Source organism: Astatotilapia calliptera, chromosome 7 (assembly GCF_900246225.1).
Source record: "Astatotilapia calliptera chromosome 7, fAstCal1.2, whole genome shotgun sequence".
Lineage (NCBI taxonomy): Eukaryota > Metazoa > Chordata > Actinopteri > Cichliformes > Cichlidae > Astatotilapia > Astatotilapia calliptera.
The window spans coordinates 19,903,714-19,931,374 of record NC_039308.1 but is presented as its reverse complement, the minus strand read 5'-3'; the positions used below and the strand labels follow the sequence as shown (position 1 = coordinate 19,931,374).

General features: G+C 39.4%; 1 protein-coding gene across 2 annotated transcripts; it reads right to left on the bottom strand.

The window, feature by feature from the left end:
• Positions 1–587: 587 nt before the first annotated feature.
• Positions 588–27,661, bottom strand: gpsm1b (G protein signaling modulator 1b). 2 transcript variants are annotated; one of them, XM_026173673.1, is made up of 14 exons: positions 27,404–27,661; positions 16,170–16,391; positions 14,565–14,700; positions 14,311–14,453; positions 13,082–13,205; positions 10,980–11,095; positions 10,598–10,753; positions 10,402–10,510; positions 10,195–10,309; positions 8,290–8,360; positions 8,026–8,196; positions 3,035–3,197; positions 2,662–2,867; positions 588–2,538 (listed from the first exon to the last, which is right to left on the bottom strand). In XM_026173673.1, exons 1-14 carry the CDS (start codon positions 27,463–27,465, stop codon positions 2,338–2,340), a joined length of 1,995 nt encoding a protein of 664 aa, XP_026029458.1. In that variant the 5' UTR covers positions 27,466–27,661; the 3' UTR covers positions 588–2,337. The 2 variants fall into 2 exon arrangements, with proteins under 2 accessions (XP_026029458.1, XP_026029457.1); XM_026173672.1 differs by lacking the exon at positions 27,404–27,661 and adding an exon at positions 17,557–18,437.

Below are 27,661 nucleotides of genomic sequence, written 5' to 3'. Positions count from 1 at the left end.
AAGTGGGGAAAGCGGAGTGGCATGGTCTGACAGCTGCACATCAACACACCCCCTTAGTAAATTAAAATCTTGTGGTCAGTGTGTCTTTGCAAGTTTGGGGGATATCTGATGAGAAGAAGAGGACATGTGACATGCAAAAATGCTCAGTGTTTGAGGAAGTTTGATTAAGTGATATGTAACCATTAAAAAACACAGATGCATTATAATGGTGCTTTTTAACCAAATATTGAATCTAATTATTATATAATAGAATTGCAGTGCTTTGTAATTACACTATGCAGATTAAAACAGCTGTAATTACACCGCAGGTTTATCCAATGTGATGCAGGGAGTGGTGTAAATGCAAATAAGAAACTTTATGTTTGTTATATTTAATTCTTCACATTCCTACCCAGTCTTAGTTGAGCAACCATATTTGAGTGGGCCAACAGAGTCCGATTAGCTTTTTGTGAAATGTTCCACAAAAGATTACAGCTTGAGAAATCCAATCCATTCAAATGATTGCAAGGTTCATACAGCACAGAGGTGTACGTGTAAGCAAAGAGGAACTAATGCATGCAAGCTTTTTTTTAAAAACAAGTCCAAACTAAACATCTCAAACATTTTATTAAAAGCATGAGGGGACATATTCATGCCCTTAAAAGGAACATAAATACAAAATATCTTTATATATACAAATTATGGCAAAGACAAATCGAAGCGTACCGTGTAGTGTCTAAAAAAATGTTAATTCACAAAAAACATGAAGAGAATTTTTTTAATCTTAGCTCCCAATGTGTTGTTTATCAAAGAGAGATGGACCAAACATAAAGCACTGTGGTACATGATCCATCCTGATTCACAATTCAGTATGTTTAAGGTTCATGTAAGCACTGAGGTACTACTTTTGATTAAAAAAAATTAAAAATAAAGCAAGCCACTGGGTAAGGTCAAATATGTTCGGTGCCATGATGCAGTCACTTTGTACAATAAATATTTTCAAGCCTTTAGCGAAAAAACCAAGAAGAAAAGTTTGTAAGAAACAGGAAAGTGCACCAGGCCGTACCTGGATTTAATGGTGCAATTTAAAGTTTACCAAACAATATATCATGGTAACAATTAGGGTACAGGTTAGCATAACTTTGTTTGCAGAATTTGTGCAGAACAGAATGTAGGTATAATATAAACCTTCAAATATTCTAGAAGAGGGGAAGCCTGTTTTCCCCGACAGACTGCACTCTTCATTTCACAGAGGTAATACTACATTTTGGCCACCGAGAGGCAACATATAGTAGCAACACAGAGTTAGCATTGCTCACCGTGTTAGAATTTTCAAAATATGACACACGTGTCTCATTTCTTATTTAATATATTTGCTTCTAAGTCTATTTAAGTAACAATAAAGGCAGTAAGTAGCAGTAGTCCATTATCAGAATTTTTTGAACACAAAGGGCAGCAGATAGCACCACTTTAAAAGCCAAGCAGAAACATAAACTGGAGATTAAATATCACACCATCGTACTTTTGAGCCTGTGAAATGTTGCAGATTTTGTTTTGTTTTTTTCCTCAGTAACATTAGCACAGCATGTGAGATGCACTTTTTAAAGGCATAGATTCGCATAAATTGCATTTTCGTGGGAAACCAGACTTAAATCAGTGTTTTAATTTAACCAAATATAATCGCTTCGTGTGGATGGAGTGCAGTTACCAATAATGGAGAAGTTCAAATTGACCAAAGCATTTTTTGTCATAACACTGGGGGATAGGGTTTGTAATACTGTAAATAACAGCACATTTCTATGAGCAGTGGGGACCACGAAAATCGAATGATAAAAGCAGCATTGAGCACTTCAGATATATCTGTCTCAAATTTTCATTATCAGGTATGTTTTTAAGATTCTAAGATTCTCTAATGTCAACACTGTTTCTATAAATAAGTCTTTGTGACTTCCACTGTAGCTATCTATATTAAATGTCCATATTATACAATGTGCTTCTAGAAGAAACACATCTGACACCCGTGAATACAATCTTGAGTCAGATTCTTTTTTTTAATGCTGATTAAGGCATTAGATTAAATATATATTTAATATTTGTAATCATGTCACCCCCACACTTTCATTTTCCTCTTCTCTGCATCACTGAGGTTAAATTCTGCCTGTTTGCCATTATATTTACACACATTTAACATAATACACTGAGCAACATTTAACAGGGCAACATCTATTGCACATTGAATTTGTCTTGTTATTAAAAAGCTTGTTAGTTCACCCTTTAGTACTGTCCTTAAATGTTGGCTCATCCTTTCCTTTTTTCCTGCTTCCATTTTCTTTGACATGAAGCTTTATTCACCAAATCCTAGCTGGAAAATCCGCTAGCTGGCTCGGGACTTGGGGACGGAGGGCTTTCCTGGTCATCTGTGGGCAGCTGGACGCGCTGCTCGTCCATACGCTTGGCCTGCACCCTCTGGATCAGACTGAAGAAGTCTTCATCAGGCACCGTAGGGGCATGGGGGCCCGCTTCTGGTGGGGAGCACCGCTGATCGTCAATTCTAGATGACTAGAACCAGAAAGAGCGCATACAGATTATTTAATATAGGATTCACATTTGCTAAAGAGGCAACCTACATAAACAATACAACAACCACATTTCAAATTTATGTGTGTGCTAATGTGTCATTACCTGGCACTTAATAAGCATGTTGAAGAAGTCATCACTGGGCTCTTGATGATCTCCCTCTCCCACCAGGTGACCCAGGTTGTTATGAGTAATCCTCAGGCCCGGGAGGTTACCAACATTAACGCGTTGGTCATCAAGACGTCGACTCTGAGAGCTGGCGATCAAATCAAACAGCTCCTCTGTCTGGGGGGAAGTGGTAATTGCAGGATCTAAAGAAAAAGGGGGGCGGAGATATCCCAGTGAGTGCAAATGATCTGGTAGATCCCAAACCTTTGCAGGGATGAGCTTTCAGCAAGAACAGAGATGCCATAAAGAAAGCAGTTAATCCTAAGATAGGACACAAAAGACATAAAAGGCATATGCTGTTGTCACAAACCTATCATCTCACTCAGGGATGACATGGAGGTTGCGGCGCCTTCTCTGTTGTCTCCATTCTGTGGCTCATCGAGGTGGCAGCGCTGGTCATCCATGCGGCTGCTCTGGAATTTGCTGAGGAGGTCAAAGAAGCAGTCTTCATCAGAGGGGTCACGGCCCAGCTTCTGCAACGAAAACAACAAATCTCTCACTTTAAGCACAAAGAGCGTCTGTCTTATCTGCCGAGTGCCTGTTTTCTCATTTTCTTATTTTTTGCTGCTCTGTCTGAAAAGATACTTCCTGAAAGTGAGGCAACTAAAGTATTTCAAGCGCACTTGATTATGATGAACTGCTCGTACATTAAAAAAACATTATGTGCAGGTGACTTAATTAAGCTCAATGCCATTAGGAGTTGCATAATGAGGATTTTCAAGATAGCCAGCTCGCGGAGGTGAAAAATAATCTGATTAACTCACAAGGGATGGCACTTCTGAAGAGACTACCTTGACCTACATACGGAATGTGATACAAGCACATAAAATGAGTATCAGCTGCAGCAAGTCATATGGCCCAATGACCATCAACTAGTAAAATCAGATGGAAATCTTTTAAAAAAAATGTAGCAGCTGCCACAGAATTATTGAACTGTTAAACATCATTTTGTGTATCAGATCTAGTCAATGGGTCAGTCACATCGACTGAATGCCATTTTTGTGTTACACTGACTTCCCTGGAATCAGTCCTCCAGCAACAGCTTTCTGCTGTTTATTCTGAGATAACACCAAGAGGTTCTCTCGCTCATATCCTGCTGAATGATGCTTTTTTTTCCTTTTAATTAAACACAGCCAGAGTCTTGATAATACACACAAGTTTGCAAGTGAAGTGGATAATTTATGTGTGAAACAAATACCCCGTACTAGCAAAGCAGATGTGGAATTTATTATGTTTGAACAATGCTGCTAAATATTGTGGCAGTCAGGCTACAATATCATACCTCTGAAACAAAAGCTTATCTGCCAGACCGGATGGCAGCAGATGAAATGAGATGTTAACACCATCTCAAATTAAAATTAAGCTGCTGATCCAGCGATCATCTGATGGAAAACTGCTAACAAACCAACTTTCACGCAACACATCACAAAGTGCTAGACTGAAAAGAGAAACAACTTTCAGCTGCATATTTCACAAAATATTAAACTACAATCGTGCAAAAGGGTGGTGGGCTGCACTTCGAAATAAACATTTGTGCATAAATGATCACACTTGCTGCATTAACTCTCTAGACCCTCTAGAGCTAGGAAAATATGTGCTATATAATACTGTACATTTGTCAGAATAATATTGAAAAACTTGTTACCGGCCAGTAATTTTGAATTTAATCTATTTAAGTTTATAAATTACAGCCTAATAGCAATTCTTTTTTTCTTTTTCAAAAGTTTGGCTTTTCATATCTCAACATTGAACAATCGACAACATTCGCTGCATTATATTTGTGACACAAAAGTGCCAGAGCAGGTTAACTTGGGTCAATGGCACTAAAATCAACACAAGCTGATGGGGTCTTCCTTATAAAAGTTTTCTGGTTGCATTCCTCTCCCACGCGCAGCAAATATAATAGACTTGTTCCAAATAATCTGTTTTGAACACCTTCAACACCGACTACTGAACAGAGCTCAAATCACTTTGCCTTACAGCAATATGTGAAGTAGGTCAGCAGACACCAGATTTCATGCATCTCTATTCTAAGAATCACGTGTTTTTCAACTTCTGCATTGAAAAAGTCAAACTGTTGTTTAAAATACACAAAAAGTTGTACTATAGATCATAAAGAAACGTCTTTTTTTCCCAACTCTGCGGTATTTGCTCAGTGAAAACAGCAAAATATCTTTACATGCAGTGCAAGACAAACACACTAACTGCAAATAAAGGCACGCTTCGGTATCAAATGTGAAAAGAAAGTGAATACTCCCCGCTAAACCTTAGCGGGAAGCCGTTTTTCCAAGTTACAAGACAAAAAGTGAGACAACTTACCAGCAGCACTTCTTTGTCCTCTATCTACCCTTCTGTCTCATGTCTTTATGAGCTCTCTTTCTGTCTAGCGCTGTCCGCACGTCTGGCTCACACCTCCTTCTCCCCTACTTTCACCCACCCCTTTACATCACTCTCTGCTTTCCTACTACCTACCTCTAATTTCCTTGCATTCTCCTCTTCCAGAGTTTTTTTAATCTCTACCAACCACTGCCGCCTCCTCTCTCTCTCTCCCTCTGTGTCTATCTTACTCTCTCTGTGCAGCTCTCCAGCAGGCCATTTTTATCCTGTTCACTCACTGTGGGAAAACAACTCATTATGGAGAGCTGGGGGGGGGGGGGGGGGGGGGTTGACCCTATGGGGAGAGTAGAGCTTCTCTGATCAAGGTCACATTATCAGCTAAGAGGGAGGGCTGGTATGGACAAAGGGGAAGAGGGGGAGGCAGCAGGGGTAGAAAGATGGGTGGAGGAGTACAGTTATGAGTGAACTGCATGCGAGCACCCATTTCCATCAGAAGTCAACTACTCTCAGATGGCAAAAAACACCAATATCTTCACTTACTTCTTACAAACTCACATGACTGGGCTCTATAAACACACACCCAATGTGACTTAAAGCAGTTTCCTCTCTGTCTCTATGTGGATGCTGTCGTTTGCCTCTCTGTATAGGCCAACTAATCAAGTAGGCCATATGGAAAGAACAAGAGAGAAAGGAACACGTGATGATGGTGAGAGAGGAAGAGAATAGACAGTAAAGATATGTGTGTGCTTGCAGAGAGAGACTGGGAGTACTGTCAGACCGGGACAGTGAATGATAAAAGGAAGTTCTTCCTAAAGTATAGATAGGTGACAAAATGAAAGGAGGACCTGAATCACTGACCCCCAAAGCGAGGGGGATCTGGTGACTTTGATATGCTTTGGTGGGCCTTTTGCTTGATGGTTTAGGTCTACTTCCCCCCTTAGAAGGAAGTGATTAACTTTTTTCTATGATGAAATTTTTTAATCCTGATGGGAGAGGTTTCTTTCAGGGTTAACCTTCCCCTGTCTATAGAGTATGAAGAGGGAGGCCTTTGCCAGATTTCAACCAATGTAAGAAAAGCACTGCTTATTGAGTTCTGTGTCTTCTACATAACTTTTTCCCTGGTACATACAGCCTAAACTGCCTGTCAGTGCATTTATCTACTTTTTGCATGTTTCTGATTTTTAAAAACTAGAAGGACACAGACACTGCAGACATCCCCCACAGCGAGCACTCAGATCAAACATCATAATGATTTATTCATGAACAAAGCGTAACACCAATTAACATACACACCATGTACTTAAACCACAAAGGAGTAACACTAAACATCACTGAAATCCCAATTAGACCCAACACTCTCTCATAGTCTACACTGCTGGTGTGCATTGCATTCACCCTCTACCTAGGGCCCCTTTCTCAGGAGTTTTTCTACTGATATGTCATTGCAAACCATCTGCTGGTTACTTAACAGGGAGGGAGTAAAGTTTGTCAGTCCTCAGTGGCCCATTAACAACCCGAGCCTCCAAGCATGGAGCTTGGCATGCCTGTTCACAAGCTACTGGTGAGGCTAAATTTGTGAAACAGTTTCCATTCAAGTGTCATTAAAACTTGGCCGGTACTTTTTGGGTAATCCCGACCCTATCAAGCAGGCGCAGTTGACACAAGCAACGAGTCGTCTGGTAATATTAAAAACTAAGCACGATGCAGCTTTTTCAACCGACTCGAGAGCTAAAGTTAGCTTATCTGCCTAGATACACTCGCTATGGCAAAATCAAATGTCAAACTGCATGCTGCAGATGTAGCATGGAAAAAAAGCAGAAACACGAAATGCTTAGCAACCGAAGCAGAGGACTTTATCCCCTATGGTTTCATCAAAAATCAGCCATTAACTTGTAGCAAAAACAAAGAAAAGTCGTAACATCTGCAGCTCACAGATACACAAATGGTCTTAAACGGTCTTAATGCTAGATTTGAAAATAGGTATGACTCAAGATCACCCACATTTACTTCTGTACTTCTATTTCTACTTCGCTGTGATAAACTGTTATTCCTAAAGCCCTGTAATTTTCACTCTTTTTTTTTCCCGCATGTCACATTACTAATAACAACAATTAGCAGTGCCACAGAAACAAGGCATGATTAGGTGCTGTGGTGAGTCAGACAGAACAGCTGTGGGGGGAAAAACATATCCATTAAGAATCTAGTTTATATTATTAACAGAGAAGTCACTTTTACACTGCAGAAGACATCGTTTACCAAAGTTATTTGAAATTAATGTATTTTCTCCCTCATTTTTCGCTTTAAAGCAGAAGCTACAATGAACAGAAAAGATAAGAAAGCGAAGTTAAGTGAAACATTCACCATCTCACAGTCATCTCGCGCTTTCTACAAAATTATCTCCACCTTTACTCAAATGCACTGTAAGAGATTGCACTGAGGCTCAGGTGTATCTTAGAAATATGAAGCTGGTGAAATGAACGCTCATCAGTCCATGTACAGTAAATGAGTGTCTGTGTTATACTGTAACAGAAATATCTACATTTTCTTGTTATTTCAAATGAGTCCATAAACAGAAATGTCTACTATGCTTATAAAGCTTTTGTGTACAGTTTAAACAAACTGTTATTCAAGTGCTGGTAAAATCCTATAAGAAAAATCCTTGACATTTTAGGCTTCTTGAAACTGTAAAGCTTGAAATTAAATTTTAAGTTTTTTGTTTGCTGTTATCAGCAAAAAAAAAAAAAGAGGGGGGAGGGGTTAAAAACAAAAAGAGACACAGGAACACACCTATACTTTAAGAATTTTCACTTGTATTCCATGAAATGGAGCTGGAATAACTACTGTTTAATTTTTGATACTTGTTGAAGATCAGGTTACGAGTGCAGTGACGAGGCAATAAGGATATGATGTGAGGTCGGGAGTCAATAAGTATTTAATAAAAACAGCAACATTGAGGCCACTTACTGGCACTGGAGGTGGAACTTGCACAGTGATGTCATCAGTGTCCACGGGTGAGTCAAACCACAGCCTTTCCTCTGATGACTGGCTGTCAGAACAGCCTTTTCTTTTGCTAGGCTGCGACAGGTGACTCTTAGATCTCCTCGGTATACTTTCCAAGTCTTGGTTCTCACCATTCTGCATGAACAGAGCATGCTGTTAGAGGTGGATCACAATGTAGGCACATTTTCCTACAGTGGTTTAGAGACATGTTCAAATAATGGAAATCACCTTATCTGAAGAGTATTTCCACAGTTCTACACTGTCCATGCTGTTTCTCTTGGTGAATTTGGGTCTTGCTCCTACAGGACAAAAAAACCCCCCAAATATTTAATATTGCAATTTTGGGTTTTGATCACTTAGACAGTCTTGAATCCCATTTATGAGCCGATTTAAGCTTGCAAGCTGCCCTTTGTTTATCTTTTATTTTCGCAGTAGGCTGTAATCTCGGCTGTGGTCCCATGATGTTCGGTGTGGATATGAGGCTTAGGCCGACCACTAGGCAAGCAAAGTGAATAAGAGTCTGTTTGCCAGCTCTGCTCCAGAGGGAAATGTAGGACATGGGTGTGAATTTCTGCCTGGAGGATAGTTTATGAAAGCAAATATCACAGAGAAGCCAGGCAAACTGTTCAGATATTACAGTTTCTACTCACTTTATTATACAAGGCTCTGATGTCTATGTGAGCTGGTGGACCATTTGAGGGGACTCAATAAAACATTGTTGTTACTCGAGGCCTGATATGGCTTACGGACAACCCATCCTCCTGGACCACAGAGTGAAACAAGTATCGTTATCCTACCTCATAAATATGCACACACCACTTGTTTTCTGTCACATTTAGCCTCAGTGCAGATTTAACACACCGTCCCACGTGGAGTTTGTTTTGCATTTATAATTTTGTGCACACATAAAACATTGTAGTTAGCTTGCTCAGGCCCACACATACCACACAGAACTTGTGCAGTATGTGTGGGCCTAATCGGATGAGAAAAGCCTGTAACTGCACATTTACTAACTACTTCAACAAAGTTCAGAATGATTGTTTTTGATTATATATATGTAGTGCTTAACCATGACCTGTCATAATAACAACAAAACAGAAATATTTTAGAAATCTGTAAAAAAAAAAAAAAATTAAATACAAATTTGCTGAAGTGTATTTATGTGTATTTAAGTAACAAGTAACCAAATAATTTCATCACTAACATTTTCTGTTTAAGAATGCAAGTTAAACAGGTGTGATTTGGCATCTTAAGCAAATATTTTTTCCAGCTTTTTTGTAAAAATTTGTGGATAATAGTAATAATAATAATAACAACAACAATGATGATGATGGTTATTATTACATTTTACCATTAAAAACATAATTTTGATTACACAGTCTGCACATGCTAGCAGATTAACCACTAAAGAAACATAAAAATGTATTAATTTAATGCAGATGTGTGTATATATGTATATATATATGTGTGTCTTAGTGATAATAAGCACTATCCAATGCTGTTCCATTTATTGTTTATGCATGCATATGTGTAAGAAGCCTTTCCTCTCAGCCTTGGTTTGCCTTTTTTCTGTCAGCTGAAGAAACAGACATTGCAAACCACATGAGGACGTTCACATTACATATCAGCGATAAGCAGTTTTATTTGGGGAGAAGCGATAGAGTAAATGCAGGAGAAAGGTCCTGTGTTCTGGATTGGTGCATTTATCTGTGAGAGAAGTTAGTATATGCACATACTTTGAAAAGAAGAAGCACCGTCTTCACACAATTGAGCAAAACAAGGAAGTTAATACTGAGCGTAAACAACAGCATGCTAACAAGCTACATGATACAGTTTGTGCTCTGACATATTCCAGACACACACTTTGTTGCAAGAGATCATCTCTGTGGGACCTTTGCTTGAAAGTACCTGACCAAACTAATCAACAATTATATTTTTTAATATTTCTGAGCTATTTCTGTTTTGGGATCTTGTATTCATGTTACCATAGCAGGTTGTTTTTCATGCTTTATCTACTGTGACGATAATTTCCCAACTTTCGACATCAATAAAGTATATCCTAAACACAAAGTCCAGCATGACCACATTACCTTTCATGTAAAAAAAGCAAAAAAATAATAATTTCAGTGCTACCTTGCATCTCAAACTCTGAACTTGAGGGTGAAAGGTCGCTCTCAGTGACCCCCAGGGCCTCCATCAGCTGATCCACGTTCATCCTGGCTGTCAGTTCACCATTTCTGTCTCCAATCTGCGGATGAAATCAGGGACAAAGAGACAAAAAAAAATTACATAAAATGCAAGCGGCCTTTTTATATTGTTGCGCTTGTAAAGCTTTCTCACTTCTTTAGAGATTTCCAGGTGCTTTCTGGCATAGTAAAGCGCTTGTTTGTGGTTCCCTAAAGACACATATGCATTTCCCAGACTCCAACATGCACGACCCTCTCCAACCCTATGAAAAAGTGAACGCACAACATTAAAAAAAACCTGTTCCTGTGGTCATTTGTTTGGTTTTCTTTCAATTGTTTTTAAACAATACCTATCTGTTAGCTCCTGCGCTATGTACAGGTGCTTGAGGTGATAGTCTATGGCCCTCTCATACTGCTGTAAAAGAGTGTAAGTGTTGCCCAGGCTGTAACACGCTTGAGCCTCCATCACCTGATCCCTCAGCTGCCTGGACAGTTGCAGAGTTTTCCTATAGGAAGGAAAATAATGGGATAAATAAGGGTTGGGAAAAAATGAAGAAAATAGAGGCTAACAAAGGAATGCGAGAAACAGGGTACATGAATAAGAATGATGATTAAACAGCTACATAGCTATTTCACTACATGTACTTAAGCATTCATGAGATATTCTAAGTGGTTAAAATTGTTTCATTTCTCCTTCAATCCACTAGATGTCAGACTGCACTCTTTCCTCACCTGTAGTACTCTGTGGCTGTGTTGAACTGTCCCAGGAATATCAGGGCATTGCCTAAGTTACTGTAAGCTCGCCGTTCAGCTGCTTTGTCCCCGAATTCTTTGGCAATGGATAATCGCTGTAAATGATGACAGCAACAAGTTCACAAATCAAGACTTTTAATTTCAATTGTTAACTTTAATGACAACAAGTTAAATCCTCCTTTCACTTTGCTTTACTTAGGTGCATTTGTTTTACTTGGTGCTCAGGCAGAGAGATTTTTCACAAGTTCATATTGGAAGCTCTGTAGGAAACCTTATTTCATAAGCAGAGGTGATGCTGCAGCAGCGGTGCATCAAATCAGCTCCTCTGATTCTCTCCATAGGAAACCTCTCCTCTGCAGCATACTGATAGATTTGTAACAGGGAAGGAAGGGGAGAAATCAGTTTCCCACTTGTGGAAAAACTTGGTTTTCAATAGAAAAATGGAGGGTGGAAGCCGGAAGCCATGCTTCCCGCTGATTCACCAAGAAACCAATTTTGTCCTTTTTCTGTATGAGTAGCCATCAATCTCTGCAAACTGTCCGCTAGGGCAGCTTTAGATAGATACCAAAGCACTGAAACACACACTTTTACACCACATTTACCTTGGTAAGACCAGCAAAAACATCTCTCAGGAACACCATCTGCTTGACTGACTGAAATTAAATGAACTGTACTCTACTCTGACTGAACTTAGAAGCTAAACGCTCAAGTCATGCAAATGTTTCTGATCTTATCTCAACACCAAAGCAAATTCGGTGCGGGCCACCTGTTTACTTCTCAGGTGCATTTAACAGATAAAGGAGGCTAAAATAAAGAAAATGTAGTTTCACTCAGTGCTGCAGTTCAAACATCCAGGATGTCAAGGCCACAACAGTAAGGACACAGGCCACCAAAACCACACCAGACAAGGCAAAACATATGTAAAACATTAGGTTCATCTTTTACATGATGTTGTGAAACAAATTTGGAAAATGAAAGAGCTTCATTCAAATCTTTTGGGGGTTTTTTTTTTTTGCTCAGCCAGATGCAAATAACATTTGTTCATTAATTAATTTTATTTCTGTCTGAAAATACTGCAAAAATACTGCAAAACAAGCAATATTTTCCAAAAGCAAAGGGAAACAAGAAAAGAACAACTTTATCTCTGCAAAAAGGGCACATAATATAAACAAACGTATATGCAACTACGCTTTATTCCTTTTAGAATTATTATTTATCTATTTACAGTACTGTGCAAAAGTTTTAGGCAGGTGTGAAAAAATGCTATAAACAAAGAATGCTTTCAGAAATATAAATAATTGTTTATTGGCCCCAAATGTACTCTGCAGCAGGACAACAACCCCAAACACACAGCCAAAGTCATTAAAAACTATCTTCAGCGTAAAGAACAAGAAGTACTGGAAGTGATGATATGGCTCCCACAGCGCCCTGACCTCAACATCATCGAGTGTGTCTGGGATTACATGATTAAGATCTATGGTTAGTTCTCCAAGATGTTTGGAATAACCTACCAGCCGAGATCTTTCAAAAACTGTGTGCAAGTGTACCTACAAGAATTGATGCTGTTTTGAAGGCAAAGTGTGGCCACACCGAGTATTGATTTGATTTAGATTTGGTGATTGATGAAAATAAATGATTAACACTTCCATTTTTGAAAGCATTCTTTGTTTACAGCATTTTGGTTTTGCACAGCACTGTATTCCATTCCACTTTGTAGGTCAAGTATGGAACTACGAGTGAGCAGCACATTATCTAAAAAGAAATGGGATTTATAAATTCTTTGACTTGGTGTAATAACGCGATTCTTGTAAACATTTTTATTGAAATATGTTTTATTGAGTTTCCTTACTTAATTTACAATCTATTAATACACCTAAGAACTTCAACATCATTCACCCAAACATGATATGTATGTATCACACATGTATTATATGATGGGAGGCCACGGCTGCTGAACAGCTGCACAGTGAATGGTCCAAGCTGGAAAACTGCTCATATGAAATCATTATGGCTGATACCTCCCACCTCTGCATTACAGCAGTGCGATCTTGAAACTTGTGGATGAAATGTGGATTTCTTACCTGACGGTGGAACTTTATAGCCTCCACAAAGTTACCCAGCAGGTAGTGGGTGTTGCCCAAGTTCCCGTAGGCCCTCCCCTGAGCAGCTCGGTCGCCAAGCTCTTTGACCAAACACAGGTTCATCCTACACATCCAGGCACACGCATTTAGTTGTTATTGGTTGTTGAACTTTTTTTTTGCATTCCCATTTTTATGTGTAATCAACAGAATTGAGTCTACTATGCGAGGTATGACATGAGACAACAGCTAATTAATTGATGTTGATATAAAGCAATTACTACATTCATTATAGTTAGAAAGAAACCAAAAAAGTGAAATATTAATTCTTTTTTTTTTCCAAATGGGCTCTTTAAGTTACCCAGGAAGATGAGCTATGTTGCACACACTTCTATCTGTAAAATAGTGTTTTTTCAGTGTACCCTTTTTCTTATGTATTGGCCATATTTTCAGAAACATCAAATTGGCACTAACTGCATTTGGTTTCTTTTTAATGTCATTTACAGCCTGCCCGTGAACATTTCAGCCCATAATTTATAAAGAAATAAGATGATGTGTTGCAATATACTCAGTGTGTTGTACTTCTTGTGTTGAAAGACAACACTTCCTTTATCAAAGTTCAACTGAAGACTTTATGCTGTAAAACCTGCATTACAATAAGTTTAGGCCAGTTTAGCCCCAATTCAACCCTCTCAACATGTGGAGGAGAAACCGGGTCAAGGACCTCATCATGTTTACCTGATTGGCACACATTATTTAACTTATTTGCTCTTATCTTGGCATATTATTGACAAAGATCTTGGTAAAATAACAGCAGGAGAGTAGAAATTAAAATATTTGATAGTATGGTGAAAATAAAATGAAACCTTCATTATCACAGTGGTGGTACCAAGACTGTATTAAAACAGATTTAAAAAATCTTTTCAAAGTCACCCTCACCCCAGTCATAAAGACGGTAGCACAGTGAGGGCTGTGACGGTTGCTTTTAATCATCAGGGACTCAAAAGTAAATTCAGTGTTACACACATGTACACTGTTATTCTGTTTAAAATGAGAAAGCAGCCAAACCAACTCTGGGCCACTACTTGACAAAAAAGGGAATTGACAATATTCAAAAATCATCAATAGTACCACAAAACGCAGCAACATTCGTATGTCAGAGCTACTGACTACTGTGACTCTGGTAGCTGTTCTATACATTCATTTGCTCTACAGGCATAAAACATACTTACTCGTAAAATCCAGTAGCCCTTTGCAGTGTGTCTCTGACATCAGGAGGCAGGTCCCCTGGTTCCTGGGTGCAGCCCCATAACTGCTGTTTGCCCTTTGCGTGAAACACGTTCCCCATGTTATACAGTGCTCTGGCCTCTCCAACCTTCAGGACAGTGAAGAAACACAGGCTGCCACTATCTTTTTCCGAGAAGATTTTCATATTTCTGTTTGTGTTGGTTTGTTTGGATATCCAAATATATGTACATAATCTTACCTTATCGCCCTGCTCTTGAGAAATGTCCAGGTGTCTTTGGCAGCAGACAGCGGCCTCATCGAAACGCCCTAATACTTTTAAAGTGTTACCGAGGTTGCCGCTGGCCTTTCCTTCTCCAATTCGGTCTCCTATTGTTCTGTGGAGGAAAGACATCTTTGGTGATTAGTGGCAGAGTTAAAGACCAAGTTATTGCTCGGAGATCTTGCACCATTAGAATCAAAATCACTGCTTTTTTGAGACCCCACTAGTTAAACATTTAGATCAATCAGTGATCTACACAGCTTTTATTTTAAAAATAAATAAATAAAATAAAAAATACACAATAAGCTTGGTGTACCACAAACTAAATATCACTGCAATTAATATCTACAACAGACCGTATTTGATTACTGTCATCTGGTGAAGAAAACAAAGTGAATCAAGGAAATCAAATGTCACTTTAAGGTTGTGGTTTTGGTCACTGTTTCTGTTTTCCAAGACTGTTTTTTCTGGACCTAAAATGACCATCCACATCAAGGAATTTGTAAGATATTCAGTCATATTGCTGCTATATTACATTTATTCAACAACGGGCTATTGAACATAACTGATTTCCTTTATTTGTTATACATGTAAAGTTATACACAACCCTAGAGAGTCACTGACAATGCATTATAAAGCATAACAAGCACTAAATAAAGCACCATGTCCACTAATTACTTTAGGCTTAATCATGCATCGCTGAATCGGAACTTGTCAACACGATTAGTTCCTCTCTGGTTGCTATGGCCTACTTTCTCTTCATGCTGGAAGTGAGAAATAATTTCCCCATTGTGTCGTTCTCCTTTTTTCACTTTCACACTTTGAAACTGAGCAACTAAAAGATGGTATGCACTAAGTGCTTGCAGTTACTATATGCTCTTATGAACCTGCTACTGCCACATTGTTTCATTATGTTATTGTCCTCTAGCAGGCAGCCCAGATGACCCACAGGAAGCCACGAGTTATCCATTTAGCTAATGAATAACCATTAAAATATTGCAACAACAGTTGCCTACTTCCGAGGACCAAGCCCCAGTGGCCCTGGTGAGACTGTAATGTAACAAGGTAAATCTCCCTAGGGTTCTTAATCAGTTCCCTGCAGGAGTACCAGCTGCACTAACTGCAGGAGACCAGATTACTCACAAGATAAATATCCAGTTGGTATTTGTCAACTGTTACTACGTAAAAGTCTCCTCACTTTTTTTTTAATTTCTTTGTCTGAAATTCATGAAGGTTTCCATGCATCAAATCATCTAAAGAAAAAAGGGTGGAAAAGGCTGTTTTCCTTTTGAACTGTGTGTACATCAAATAACAGAACATAGCATATGATTCCTGCATACTGGTGCACAGTCCTCTTATATGTCCGTGTGATGGATGCAGTACGCATGCAGGGTTTATTGATCTGTGTATAAGTTCCCTTATCGTAAAGATGCAGTTCTTCTCAGCTAAAGATTTCAAATGTGAAGTTTATTAACCATTTACAGTGCAGCAAACAGATTGTTGAATAAGACTCCCGAGCAGCTCAAAACAAGCAGCACAAAGCTGAGGTGAATGTTTTACTCATAGCTTGTGCACATTGCTCACCTTGCTAAGGTAAGGTCATGTCTGTGGTATTCCAGGGCTTTGCCATACTCCTTAAGGTAGAAGTATGCATTGCCCAGCTGGCTGTAGATGGCACTGAGGGTCTTCAGGTCTTCTGTGCCGACCTTTACGGCTGCTTCGAAAAACGCTGTTCCCCCTTTGAAGTCCCCAGCCTTGCATAGCCGCTCTCCTTCCAAGGCCAATTCTAAGCACGAGGCCTCCATCCTGCAAGATACACGCATACAATAAAGTCATGAAACTAATGAAATAAAAACATTAGCCCGATCACAGATTAGGACATACAGTAAACATGGATACCATTACAGTCGCAGTGAAATATACTTTCACAGAGACGCAGTATCGCCATGACAACAAGGTCTGTAATAAATTCTGTGGACTGTTGCCTTAGTAACTGAGTTTGAGCTCGATGACGAACACCTTGAAAAGGTGATACACTTTTAACTGCTTAAATCAGTTAACAGCCTGATGTTCGAAGACGTGCCGTTCTCTTGCATGTTCTGAGATTTTTATGAGGATATGAAACAAATAAGACAGAGACAGAGTGTCCCACCCACACCAGAGAGAAAACATTTGAAAAACAATATGGTTCTCTACTGACTGCAATCTGAGACAATGTCATCCATCCACTTCCTTAACTGCTTATCTACTTCAGGGCTCCGGCAGCTTAAAGCCTACCCCAGCTGTCTCTGATGAGAGCAGGGGTACACGCTGGATAGGATGCCAGACCTCTGCAGGGTTAATGCATGAAGTCTATGAAAATCTGGTATTTCTGAACAGCTAAGGGGGTTAATATTTTGCCCTATGTTGCACTCCATGCCTTGAAGTTAACAAAACTATGTTTCAGAGATTGAAGTTGGCTGCTGAGCTAAAATACAGCAAAGCATCTGTGGTGTCCAGTCAGAACTCACTGTAAGCATACAACAAGGCTTCATGAGTGAGCTATATCCAGAAGTATACACCCTAAATGCATTGCATAATCCAGGATAAACAAGACCAGACAGTTTAGTAGTAACACTAAATTCCAGATAAAGTACTAGAATGTAGAGATAAGCAAGGATTATCCTTGCATCTAATCAAAAGGCTTTGCAAAAGGCTCCATTCAAAAGGTAAAGAGTCGTACCATTTGCAGTTTTCTGCATTACAGCTTATTTATTGTCAAATCGAAGACGCGAATGCATCGTCATTTTTGAGGCAAAAAGGATTTACTTTGACGTGAACAGTCATTTAAAGCAGCTAATATTACACTATCTTCTAGTCAGATTTCATAACATTGCCCTAATATGGAATGTATGTGTTCACCAAGGTCATTTTGGTTTGTAAAAACTTGACGGGTTACTTTTGAGTTTTGTTTTTTTTTTTTTTACAGTACCTGTGTTTTTGCTTGGTCCTTGTTTTGTCCACATACACCTGGAGCTCCAGAGGTAAAGGCTTTAGCATAGCTTGAGGTCGGGGTCCACAGTGGACAAGTCTACACACGGCTCTCTCTGCTCCAGTCAGAGGACAAGGCTCAGATGCCATGATGGTATTGTTAAGTAAAACTAACTTTATCAGAAAACTCTTAAATGAACTCTGTAGAGTTCATTTAAGTACTATGCTTACAACTAAGAATTCCTCTCACACTTTAACAAACTGCGGTCTTATAAAGTTTATATTTCCCAGCTTCAATAAAAACCACCATATCAGCAACATTACAACAAACCTGGACACACTCCAATTGTAAATTCTAACCACAGTCCAAAGCCAGCCGAGAAAAATGTGTGCTATTCAAGTCCTCAAGATCGCTCCAAAACTACACAGTGAAGCAACCTGCAGACAAAACAGTCCAGAGGGAATTTGAGATCATTCCACACGAACGTTGAGCTCCAAAACAAGTGAATTTCTAAGACGTCACAAGTTTACAAGTTTATGTTTTATTAATCCAGATGATTTTAATCAAGTTAAGATATCCATTGTTGTTATGTAATTCAGTTCCCGCTACTCCCAACAGAAAATTGTGCTCATCTCTAATCCTCTTCAACTTCTCCTCAAGTCTGACCCGGAGACCAGTTGTTCTATCAGGTTTTAAAAGAACAGGGGAGCATGATGACAGACCATTCTGGGCAAGAGTAGAGGAACAGTCAATGATTACAAAGTGAATACCTTATATCTAAGCTTGACCATTGCCCCAATGAGAGGCAGAGAGAAAGGATGAGAGAGACAGGGATGGCTAATCCAATGCCCTGCACCTCCTCAGTAGAGACAATACAGCACAGTGAGTGGCCTAAACAAATCCAACTACATGCTGACACTAGCATAAACATTATTAGGTCACCAACCGAGACAGATGACACTGTGAGTAAATAAGACCTAAGGGACGTATTAAGTAAACTTATTTTCACTAATAAGGAAACACATGTTGCTTTTCTGTTTTTAATCTTTAGATTAATTTTATTTTAAAGCTATAAAAAACACTTCCTGCATGAAAATCTTGCCACTATGACACACATGTCCAACTGCTTTCAAAGCACAGAAAGCACAACTACATTAACAAGTGCCCTACTTAACCAAGACAATGTCACAGGGGCAGCAAGCAAAATACAAGCTAAACAAGGGATTTACAAGAGATCTCTTCACTACAGCGTTGTTTTCCCCTTTTATTAAATATCAGTCTATACAGTAACATGGAAATATACATAGGAATTTACATTTAAGCTGGTTTTTTTCCTATTTTTGCCGTCTACATGTATATAATAAATACTATTTTTGCCTTTTATGGCAAAATAACATGATAAATTGAATGCAAATAAATTACGTATTAATATTAATTCTCAGTGCACAATGTAATAAAGAGAATTCAATGATTTTGATTAGTTTCCCAGAAATCTTGCTTTCAGTATGCAATTCCTCCTGCAACTGGATATAAACTTTCATTGGAAAATGTAAACAGGAAGAAAATGATTATTTCATTTTTCATAGCTGAAGTGGAGGGCAGTGGAACAACCACTATAACTGTATAAACTATATTAGGAAAAAGGAAGGTGAAGAGAAGAATGAGTAGAAACCAAAATTAAAGCATGAATTTACACCAAAAGAGTGTTTATTCAGTGGAGCTCTGCGGCTGAAGATCTTTCAAAAGCTGGTGGCATTATTTTTACAAGATCCTTATAGAACTCAACCCACTACAAGGGATTGGAAGTTCAGGATTGTCGGATATATATATAGTTTGCAACCATAAGTCTTGTTCTCTTAAGGTAGACTGTGTATTTTGCTCGTGCCTGCTAGGAGGTGGCTCACTAGAAAGTACCCATTGTGAAATTAGATACTACTTTACAAACAGGAGAAACATGCAAAGCCAACCATCGAAGAGTCTTGGAACGTGCAATACTGAATTGCAACAAAGTCATCAGTGGTCTAAAAATACAAATACTAACAGGGTGGCACAATGATGCAGTGGTTAGCACTGTCACCAGTCCATTTCTATTACCCAGTCTTGTTTAGAAATTAAGGTTTTGTGTGAAAACCTCGATGACATCGAAAAATCAAAAATGCATTAAATTAGCAAACTACTAACAATTAAATTGTGAAGTATTGTTGGTTGAGGTTCCACAGCTCTTTGTCTTTCAGCTAACATTAACAAATTTTGCTGTTGTTGCAGAAAAACATGCTGCTAGAGCAAAAGCGGGACTCTCATCACCTTTTTGTATGGCTGGCAATAACAAACAAAAGTCCAGTCTCTGGAATGTGGATAATCTAGTTCCCACCGTAGATAACAGTCCTTGAAAGTGTATAATGTTATCTTCCTGGCATACATAAAACAGCTACTTCTTCAACAGTGGAGGAAAACTTGCCAGCTCTGTAGTCCTTGCGCCCTAAAATGAATTTTGCACTAGCCATAGCTAAACAACTTGCTTAAAGACAGACCAGCATCAGAATGTGCCAAGGCTACCCTTCAGTGCAAACAGGAAGGTGGAGCAGAGCCTAACAGCCATAGCCAGAGGGATGAAAGGCATAAGGTTGGTGCATATACAAAAGAATACAGAGGCGATTTACTTAAAGCTGATCAGTTATATCAGCGGCATGTCAAACTCACTTTGACTCACTGTGAACACCCACCCTCCCGTCAACATTTCTATAGTAGATAGGATCTGTAGAGATAATGAAAATACAGGTGAAAGTAGGGCTGGGCCATATCACACCGTTCACGGTAATACCGGTATACTGTTAGGCAATGATAAGAAAATGAAATATTGCGATAGAATATGGGTAATATGGGTAAAACGCGCATGTGCAGTGCCTTTGTTTTTATATGCACATGGTGGAAAAATCGAATGACAAGGGCGAAAGCGGATTGTTGAATGAAACAGATGAACCAGAATTGGTTCGTAAAAATGCTGCAACTTCAGTGGTGTGGAACTAGTTTGGCTTTCGTCCGTCAGATACACACAAAAGCACAATTTTTGGTAAAGCATGGAAGCGGGCCGTCGCTATTACCGTGTTTTTCAGAAAATAAGGCACACTTAAAATCAATCTTTTGATTTTCTGAAAAATCGACAGTGCCCCTTATAATCCAGTGTGCCTTGTGTATGAATCCTGGTTGTGCTTACTAACCTTGAACCAACTTTATGTGGTACACAGTGCTCGAAAATCTGTCAAAAGATGTTTTAGTACAACTTTGACAAGCTACGAAGGAGCACCGCTTGATGGATTGTCGGAGCATTATGGCTACCATAGTCGGGAGCCTCACGGAGTAATGTGTACTGTGCTTCAACATAATATTACCGTATTGTGTGTGTATAACCTCTTAAGTTTTGTGGATATTATACATGTTATGCTGAGGATATCTCAGCCTGTTTCCACTGGAAATGTCTTTCGGTTAAACTGTCAGCAAGGAATTTGCATAAAAAAAAAAAACAGCTGCTTGTTTCAGTGAAAATACACTGAGGGTTTTTTGCACTAATAAAGTTGCGGAGTTATGGTCTCGAGTCAATTATATCTCGGTTATATCATTATCGCAAATTTTTAAATATATATTGCGATAAATATTTTTGGCCATATTGCCCTGCTCTACTGGTGTGCATGGTCTGAGGAAGTTCTGGTGAACATTTGTTAATAACTTTGTAATGAGACAAATATTTGCGCATTTAATCACAGAGTGTTGACAAATTCATGTAAGAAGATATTGATGTAGCAAAGATTTGTGCATTAAATGTTTGAATGGACTGCTTATGCAGGGATTTGTGCATATAGAGTGTTTGTAAATAATGCTAAGAGTAGGTGGGAGGCACCAGCCAAAATGTTGATCTACCCAATCGTCAGTGCTATTGTGGTTGGATGAGAATTCAATTTATGGCTGGAAGTCACAGATGTGCAAGAATATGAGAAGAAAAACAAAAAGACAGCAAGTCTGGTCAAAGACGGTGACGGGGGCCTCAGTTTGTTAAAACACAGCCGAACAATGAAGGCTTGCATTGTAAAACTGTGGCTGTGGAAAAGGGTGTTGCCTTAAATAATGCCTCGCAATATTTTTAAAAGCTTGAGCAAAATCCAAACTCTGCAGTTGTAAAGTTGGAAGTCAACACATCCTCACTCACTTTAATCAAAGTCTGCAAACTAAACTTCAAGAGGCAGCCTGCGGGCTGACTCACACACAAAAAATAAAGAATAGAGGGGGGAAAAGTTGAAGCAAACAAAGAGCAAAATTTCATGGCAGGATTTCCACAAAGTGACATTCATTCTTGCCATCGTTGCGGTCGGAGTAAGAAGAATTTGTGCCAAACAGTCGGCCATTCTCTCCTCTTATTACCCCCTCTAATTGTTCTGTTTGGGAGACACTCATCTCATAATAGCCTGCTTGTGGTCTAACAGAGACAAACTCCCAGCGCTGTTACCATGGCATCAAGGAGTACATGTAGCACACTGGGCAGGTTTCAAGAGTAAGTAAGAGAGGCAGAAGTGAGGTTAGAGTGCAACAATGTCAGTGGAAAACAATATAATGCTAACAATAAATATTTGTCAAATAATTAGATATAACCTATATAAATGTGAAATAATGCTTCATCATTAGGCTAAAGTGTAAATGCAAGTTTAAAAAAGCTCAGAAGACAAAGACGGGGAGTAAAGATGAGACATCCAAATGTTTACGTTGGTGGAGGTTTATGGAAAGGTGACCTTCAACACATAAACTGGTCATGGCTACACAATGCCTACAAAGACGGGGACAATGCGCAGTAGCTCAGATGTTAAGCTTGAGTTGTAAGTCTAGACTAAATGTACACTGTAGGTGCACTGGAGCAGCACGCATTACGCCATAGCCTGAGCTGTAGCTTTATGTGCAGCACCCCCGGAAATGTAAGTATACACAACTATCACAGTACTGTAACAACTATTACTGGTCCATTTGGAATTTACGATTTAAACAGAGCATATTGATTTGTGCAAAGATACAGCCTCTGTGCAACAAAATGTAACTAGGGCTGCCACAAACGATTATTTTGATAGTCGACTAGTCACAGATTATTTTTGCGATTAGTCGACTAATCAGATCATCATCCATTGGACGTAAAACTACAGCTTACTGCACCAGCAGCATCTGCTCTTATATAACTATCATTAGCTTACAGCTTTAAGTGTTCAAGGTATGTGCTAACTAAAAATAAAGACAAGATGATAGTTCATTAAATTTTAATGAAATTTGCAGATTGTTTCGGTGAAGTTTAATAAACTCCTTGCTATCTAAAATATAACGGGACACCGGAGTAAATTCTCGAGCATCTCACACTTCTGATAATCAGTTGTCTGCTTGACGTTTATTCAGCTGTGTAAAAACTATAACTTTAATCTCAGCCAAACCGATTTACTCAGGAACAAATAAAATACTAAAAAAAAAAGCCAAAGAATAACATTGTTAAGTTATCTAAGTGACTTATATATCATGTTTAACCTGAGTAGCGAAAGACAGCGGTGGGTTTGAAAACGATTTGCCAGGAGTCCGGTGCTCTCACGGCTCTAGTGAGCCTAGCTCCCGGCTCGCTATCGAGCTAGTGGGTAACAGACGTCTCTGAAAATGTCGGAGCGCTTTTGAAAATATGTGGTGTCCTGATAAACTGAGCAGATATTTGAGGCTTACACAGCTACATTCTCGCCTGAAAATATGTTAAACATTTATTTTGTGACCCAGAAAGAATAATAAGAGTAATATTAAAACTAACTAGCTGCCGCCATTGTTGTAAACTGAGCTGGGCCGCGCTATGAATTCTGGGACACAGCTGCTTCTTCTTCGGGGTTTAACGGCAGCTGGCATCCTTGTACATGCAGTGCTGCCATCTTCTGTTTCAATCCGTTATTACACTCTTAAATCCTGCCACTTATTCCTGCGTCTTTTGTGATCTTACAAAGCTTCAAACGACGCATCGACTATTAAATTAGTCGTCGACGATTTTGATAGTCGACGTAATCGTGACTAGTCGACTAATCGTGGCAGCCCTAAATGTAACAGTAACAGACTGTAATAAATCCTCCTGTCCATTAAAAACAATCAAATTAGGATGTGTTATCATTGTTTGTCTCACTGGACTCATGCTTTTAAACAGGCAAGGCTTGTTGATTCGGAGATCAGATTGAACTTTTTCCTAATAGTGTGACCTGGAGGTGTGGATCGAATGGGAGGGAGATCCTTCAGTTTTCAGGCCCCTCTTCTGTGAAACCAGCTTCCAGTTTGGATTCAGGAGACAGACACTATCTCTACTTTCAAGATTAGGCTTAAAACTTTCCTTTTTGCTAAAGCATATAGTTAGGGCTGGACCAGGTGACCCTGAATCCTCCCTTAGTTATGTTGCAATAGACATAGGCTGCTGGGGGATTCCCATGATGCATTACGTTTTTCCTTTCCAGTCACCTTTCTCGCTCACTATGTATTAACAGACCTCTCTGCATTGAATCATATCTGTTATTAACCTCTGTCTCTCTTCCACAGCATGTCTTTTATCCTGTCTTCCTTCTCTCACCCCAACCGGTCGCAGCAGATGGCCGCCCCTCCCTGAGCCTGGTTCTGCCGGAGGTTTCTTCCTGTTAAAAGGGAGTTTTTCCTTCCCACTGTTGCCAAAGTGCTTGCTCATAGGGGGTCATATGATTGTTGGGTTTCTCTCTGTATCTATGAAGCGCCTTGAGGCGACTTATGTTGTGATTTGGCGCTATATAAATAAAATTGAATTGAATTGAATTGATTGTACCTACAGTAGCTTGCATTCACAATAGCTGTTATGCTGCAAATAAGCTCTACCAACCTTTGCATAGACTCGCCTGGTTCTGACATCTTCTTCCTTTTCCTCGTTGCACAATATTCAGTAAAAGCAAGCGTTGAACATTTACTACTAGCTCTAAATCCAACAAGGTCACCCTCACTTTCAGACACCACTGTTTCATGACCACATTAAAAAAAACCTCAGTGGCCAAATCGAGTGTAATGTTACTTCAGGTAATCGCTCAGCAGATCAGCTGACCTCAGTGTCTGCTCACAGCTGATAGCGCAGCTGATTCACTTCTGTACATTCAAAGCATGCCCACCTCCAAGCTGTGTCTGACTTCATCAGTGTCACATCTGCTGTCTTCGATCACGTGTTGGCTTTTGCTGCTGCTCTCCTGGTACAGAGCAGAGTCCGGAGGACATTTAAATAGCTATTCAACACTCATACCTGAGATTCTTATCAGGCATGTAGTTGGGAAAGCAGTAAACCCATTAGGATACACGCTGCTTCGGAGTAGTATTTAATTACAACTGGTATGTGACATCTCAACCAATTAATGGCCAGCAATCAAATTTACTTGTATTATATTTCATCATTAAAATCAGTTATACTTTTGTTTTAGCTGATTTAATTCAATTCATGGATTCTTATTTCATTTTTAAAGGCCTATACGTCCAACACTGTGAATCTTGGTTAAGCTAAGAAACTGTGCACTCAGTAATCCAGCCATAATTACAGAGTGCCATGGCTAGTTGTCAGGGAAACCAAAGAGAAACTCTCTAGGAATGCTTTCCTTCCTCAGTGCATGTCACTTTCAGTTAAAGCTAGACTCTCTCCTTCTCTCCTTTGTCTAAGTCTCTTGTGAAGCTGCATTTTTACTCTCTGCATGTTCTGTTTTCTAGAGCCAGGTTGAATAGTGCTACTTACACACACACACACACACACACACTGTAGGCCATACGAAGGGAACCAAGTGCTGCAGGGGCTATGAAAACAAAGCAATGAACACGGCAATGATGTTAGTCAATCTAAGATGAATTTCAGTTAGTAACTACTGTCATTACTGACAGAAAGACAGGCTAGATTTAAAGATTTCAGAGTAAATCCCTTTCTCTAGCTTGCTTTTTTACGACACAAAGTCACAATTTTATAGTCAAATCATTTGTTACACGGCAACAGGTGCTGAGTCAGACATTTGTAATTTAAGTATTAGTAAACGTTTCAGTTTTCAGTCGCAAAAATCTAGTATAGGTTCAGGGAAAATACCATTACATGAAGTTTATGGAAAAACAACAGTACTATTTCCAAAGCTTACAAAACCGCAGCAAATAGTTGTTTTTGAGGGTTTAATTCAAAGTGCTTTGGTACTGAAAAAGAGCTTGTGTAAGTCTTGTCTTATTATTTTTAGATTTATTTATTGAATTAATGCTAATTATGTTTTGTGGCTTTTTTGTTGTTGTTTTTTTCTTTCTTTTTTAAAGATATAAAGATTGTTTTGTTCTCCTCAATCATCACACACACACAAACACACACACACACACAAGTGGACAAATAGGCTTTAAAATACTAATCTCTATAGCCGGACACGTTCTCATTTTAGGAAGAAAACAAAAGGATTTTACAGGATGGGTCAGTTGACAAATAAATCCTAAACATAACGTCCCCTTTGTGCTTGCCTAAGCTTTTTGGAGTTTAAAGATAATACACACACACACACACCAAACCGTCATGTACAAAGGTCATGTGTTGAGTTAAATAGAGGAAAACCTATCACAGCTCTAATAGCAGTCCTACCCACCCCATGTGTGTGTGTATGAATCTTGTGTTTATGTTGGCAGAGCATATGATAACCTTGCAGGGTTTGTGAATGTCACTCCTGCAGCTTGACAATAGTAAGTAAGTTTAATTGTTGTTTTCTTAAAGTATCTAACATAATCACTTAAGATATATATTACATATCCCTTAAAGCCACTGGAATAAGGTATCAACTTAGAGTATACAAGCATGATTTGACTTTATATATAAACATGCCTGCTCCCTCACCCCAGCTCTCTGGGCAATGTTACCATAAATGTGTTTAATGTAGGATACTTCTGATATTCACAGTGATTAATGATAGTTTTGTCCAATGCATGACACTGGACAAAATGTCAAAATTATGTGATAAGTGGTGCTGAATCACACCGTCAGCTAGCTGACCAGATGATGAGACATCACATTTCTCATAAGCAAATGGATCATCTGAGATGAAATAGAGATGATTAATCATAAATCACAAACAACATAACATATGCTCAAGTTTTGTCAAACTTAACTAAAGTTCGGTAACACTGTCATTATTGAGTTCTTCATCATGCAAAAAACTAATAAATACTCTCACTGCCTGGCCATGGAGGACACAGTCAAATGTTATGCTAATTAAGAGGCAAATGGTGCAAGTATACATATTTCTGATGATCATCAAAGATGATTAAAAGAAACTACAAATGAAACTGAACGAGGCTGTGACATTTGTATCTAAACACTGGGTTTTAACTAGCAACGCTCTGAGAGCCAGTCTGTGTGCATTTGGGTTTAGGTCCATCACCCTTCAAGGTGAAGTTCAGCACACACATCGCACCTTAAAAACCATGCGCGCTGTCAGCTTGTGCACCCTTTAGCCAGTCTCCCCTTGTTACACCGCGTCTGCATCTTATGAGGCTCCTCTCAGTCTGTACATTCCAGCCACAGCCGCTCAGTGACCCGAGCCAGGAATGAGGCTTGGAGCTGGGCTCTGGCTGCAGCTGTGGCTGGGTCTTGAGCTCTTTAAATCTGTGAAAGCTTGCTGGTCAAGCTCCCCCTGCCCAGTTCCTCCTTAGTAAGCAAAGCTGTGAGCTGGCAGCCCTTGCTATTCTCTCTCTCAATCGTCTTACTTGTCTCTTTTTCGGCATTCAAGGACGTGCTACGGAGCTGACCCCCCTTATGATATACCGATGTACTTCCGAGGCTTCCTACCTTGAGTGCAGCCTCTTGCTGGCCAGATCCTGGTCCACACCGTTAGTAGCCGAATGAGCCATAACCTGGCTTGCTCGCGCCCGTTATGAGGGCCCTTCCCTGTATGCTCCAGAGGCAGCTAGCTCTTGTTTCTTGAGACCACCCTCCCTCTCGTTCTTCCCCCACTGTCCCCGTATCTCCCACTCTTCTTTCCTCATTCACCACAATAATGGCAGCAGCCGAGGAAGTGAGGTATTCTGCAAATACACCAGAAAAAAA

Excerpts from the sequence above, each read along its gene's own strand:
- gpsm1b (XM_026173672.1), bottom strand. The coding sequence starts at position 17,705 with ATGGCATCTGAGCCTTGTCCTCTGACTGGAGCAGAGAGAGCCGTGTGT. Across the intron at positions 14,454-14,564 it reads CTCAAGAGCAGGGCGATAAG|GTTGGAGAGGCCAGAGCACT; the intron begins GTAAGATTATGT and ends ACTGTCCTGAAG. Across the intron at positions 8,197-8,289 it reads GGAAATACTCTTCAGATAAG|AATGGTGAGAACCAAGACTT; the intron begins GTGATTTCCATT and ends CTGTTCATGCAG.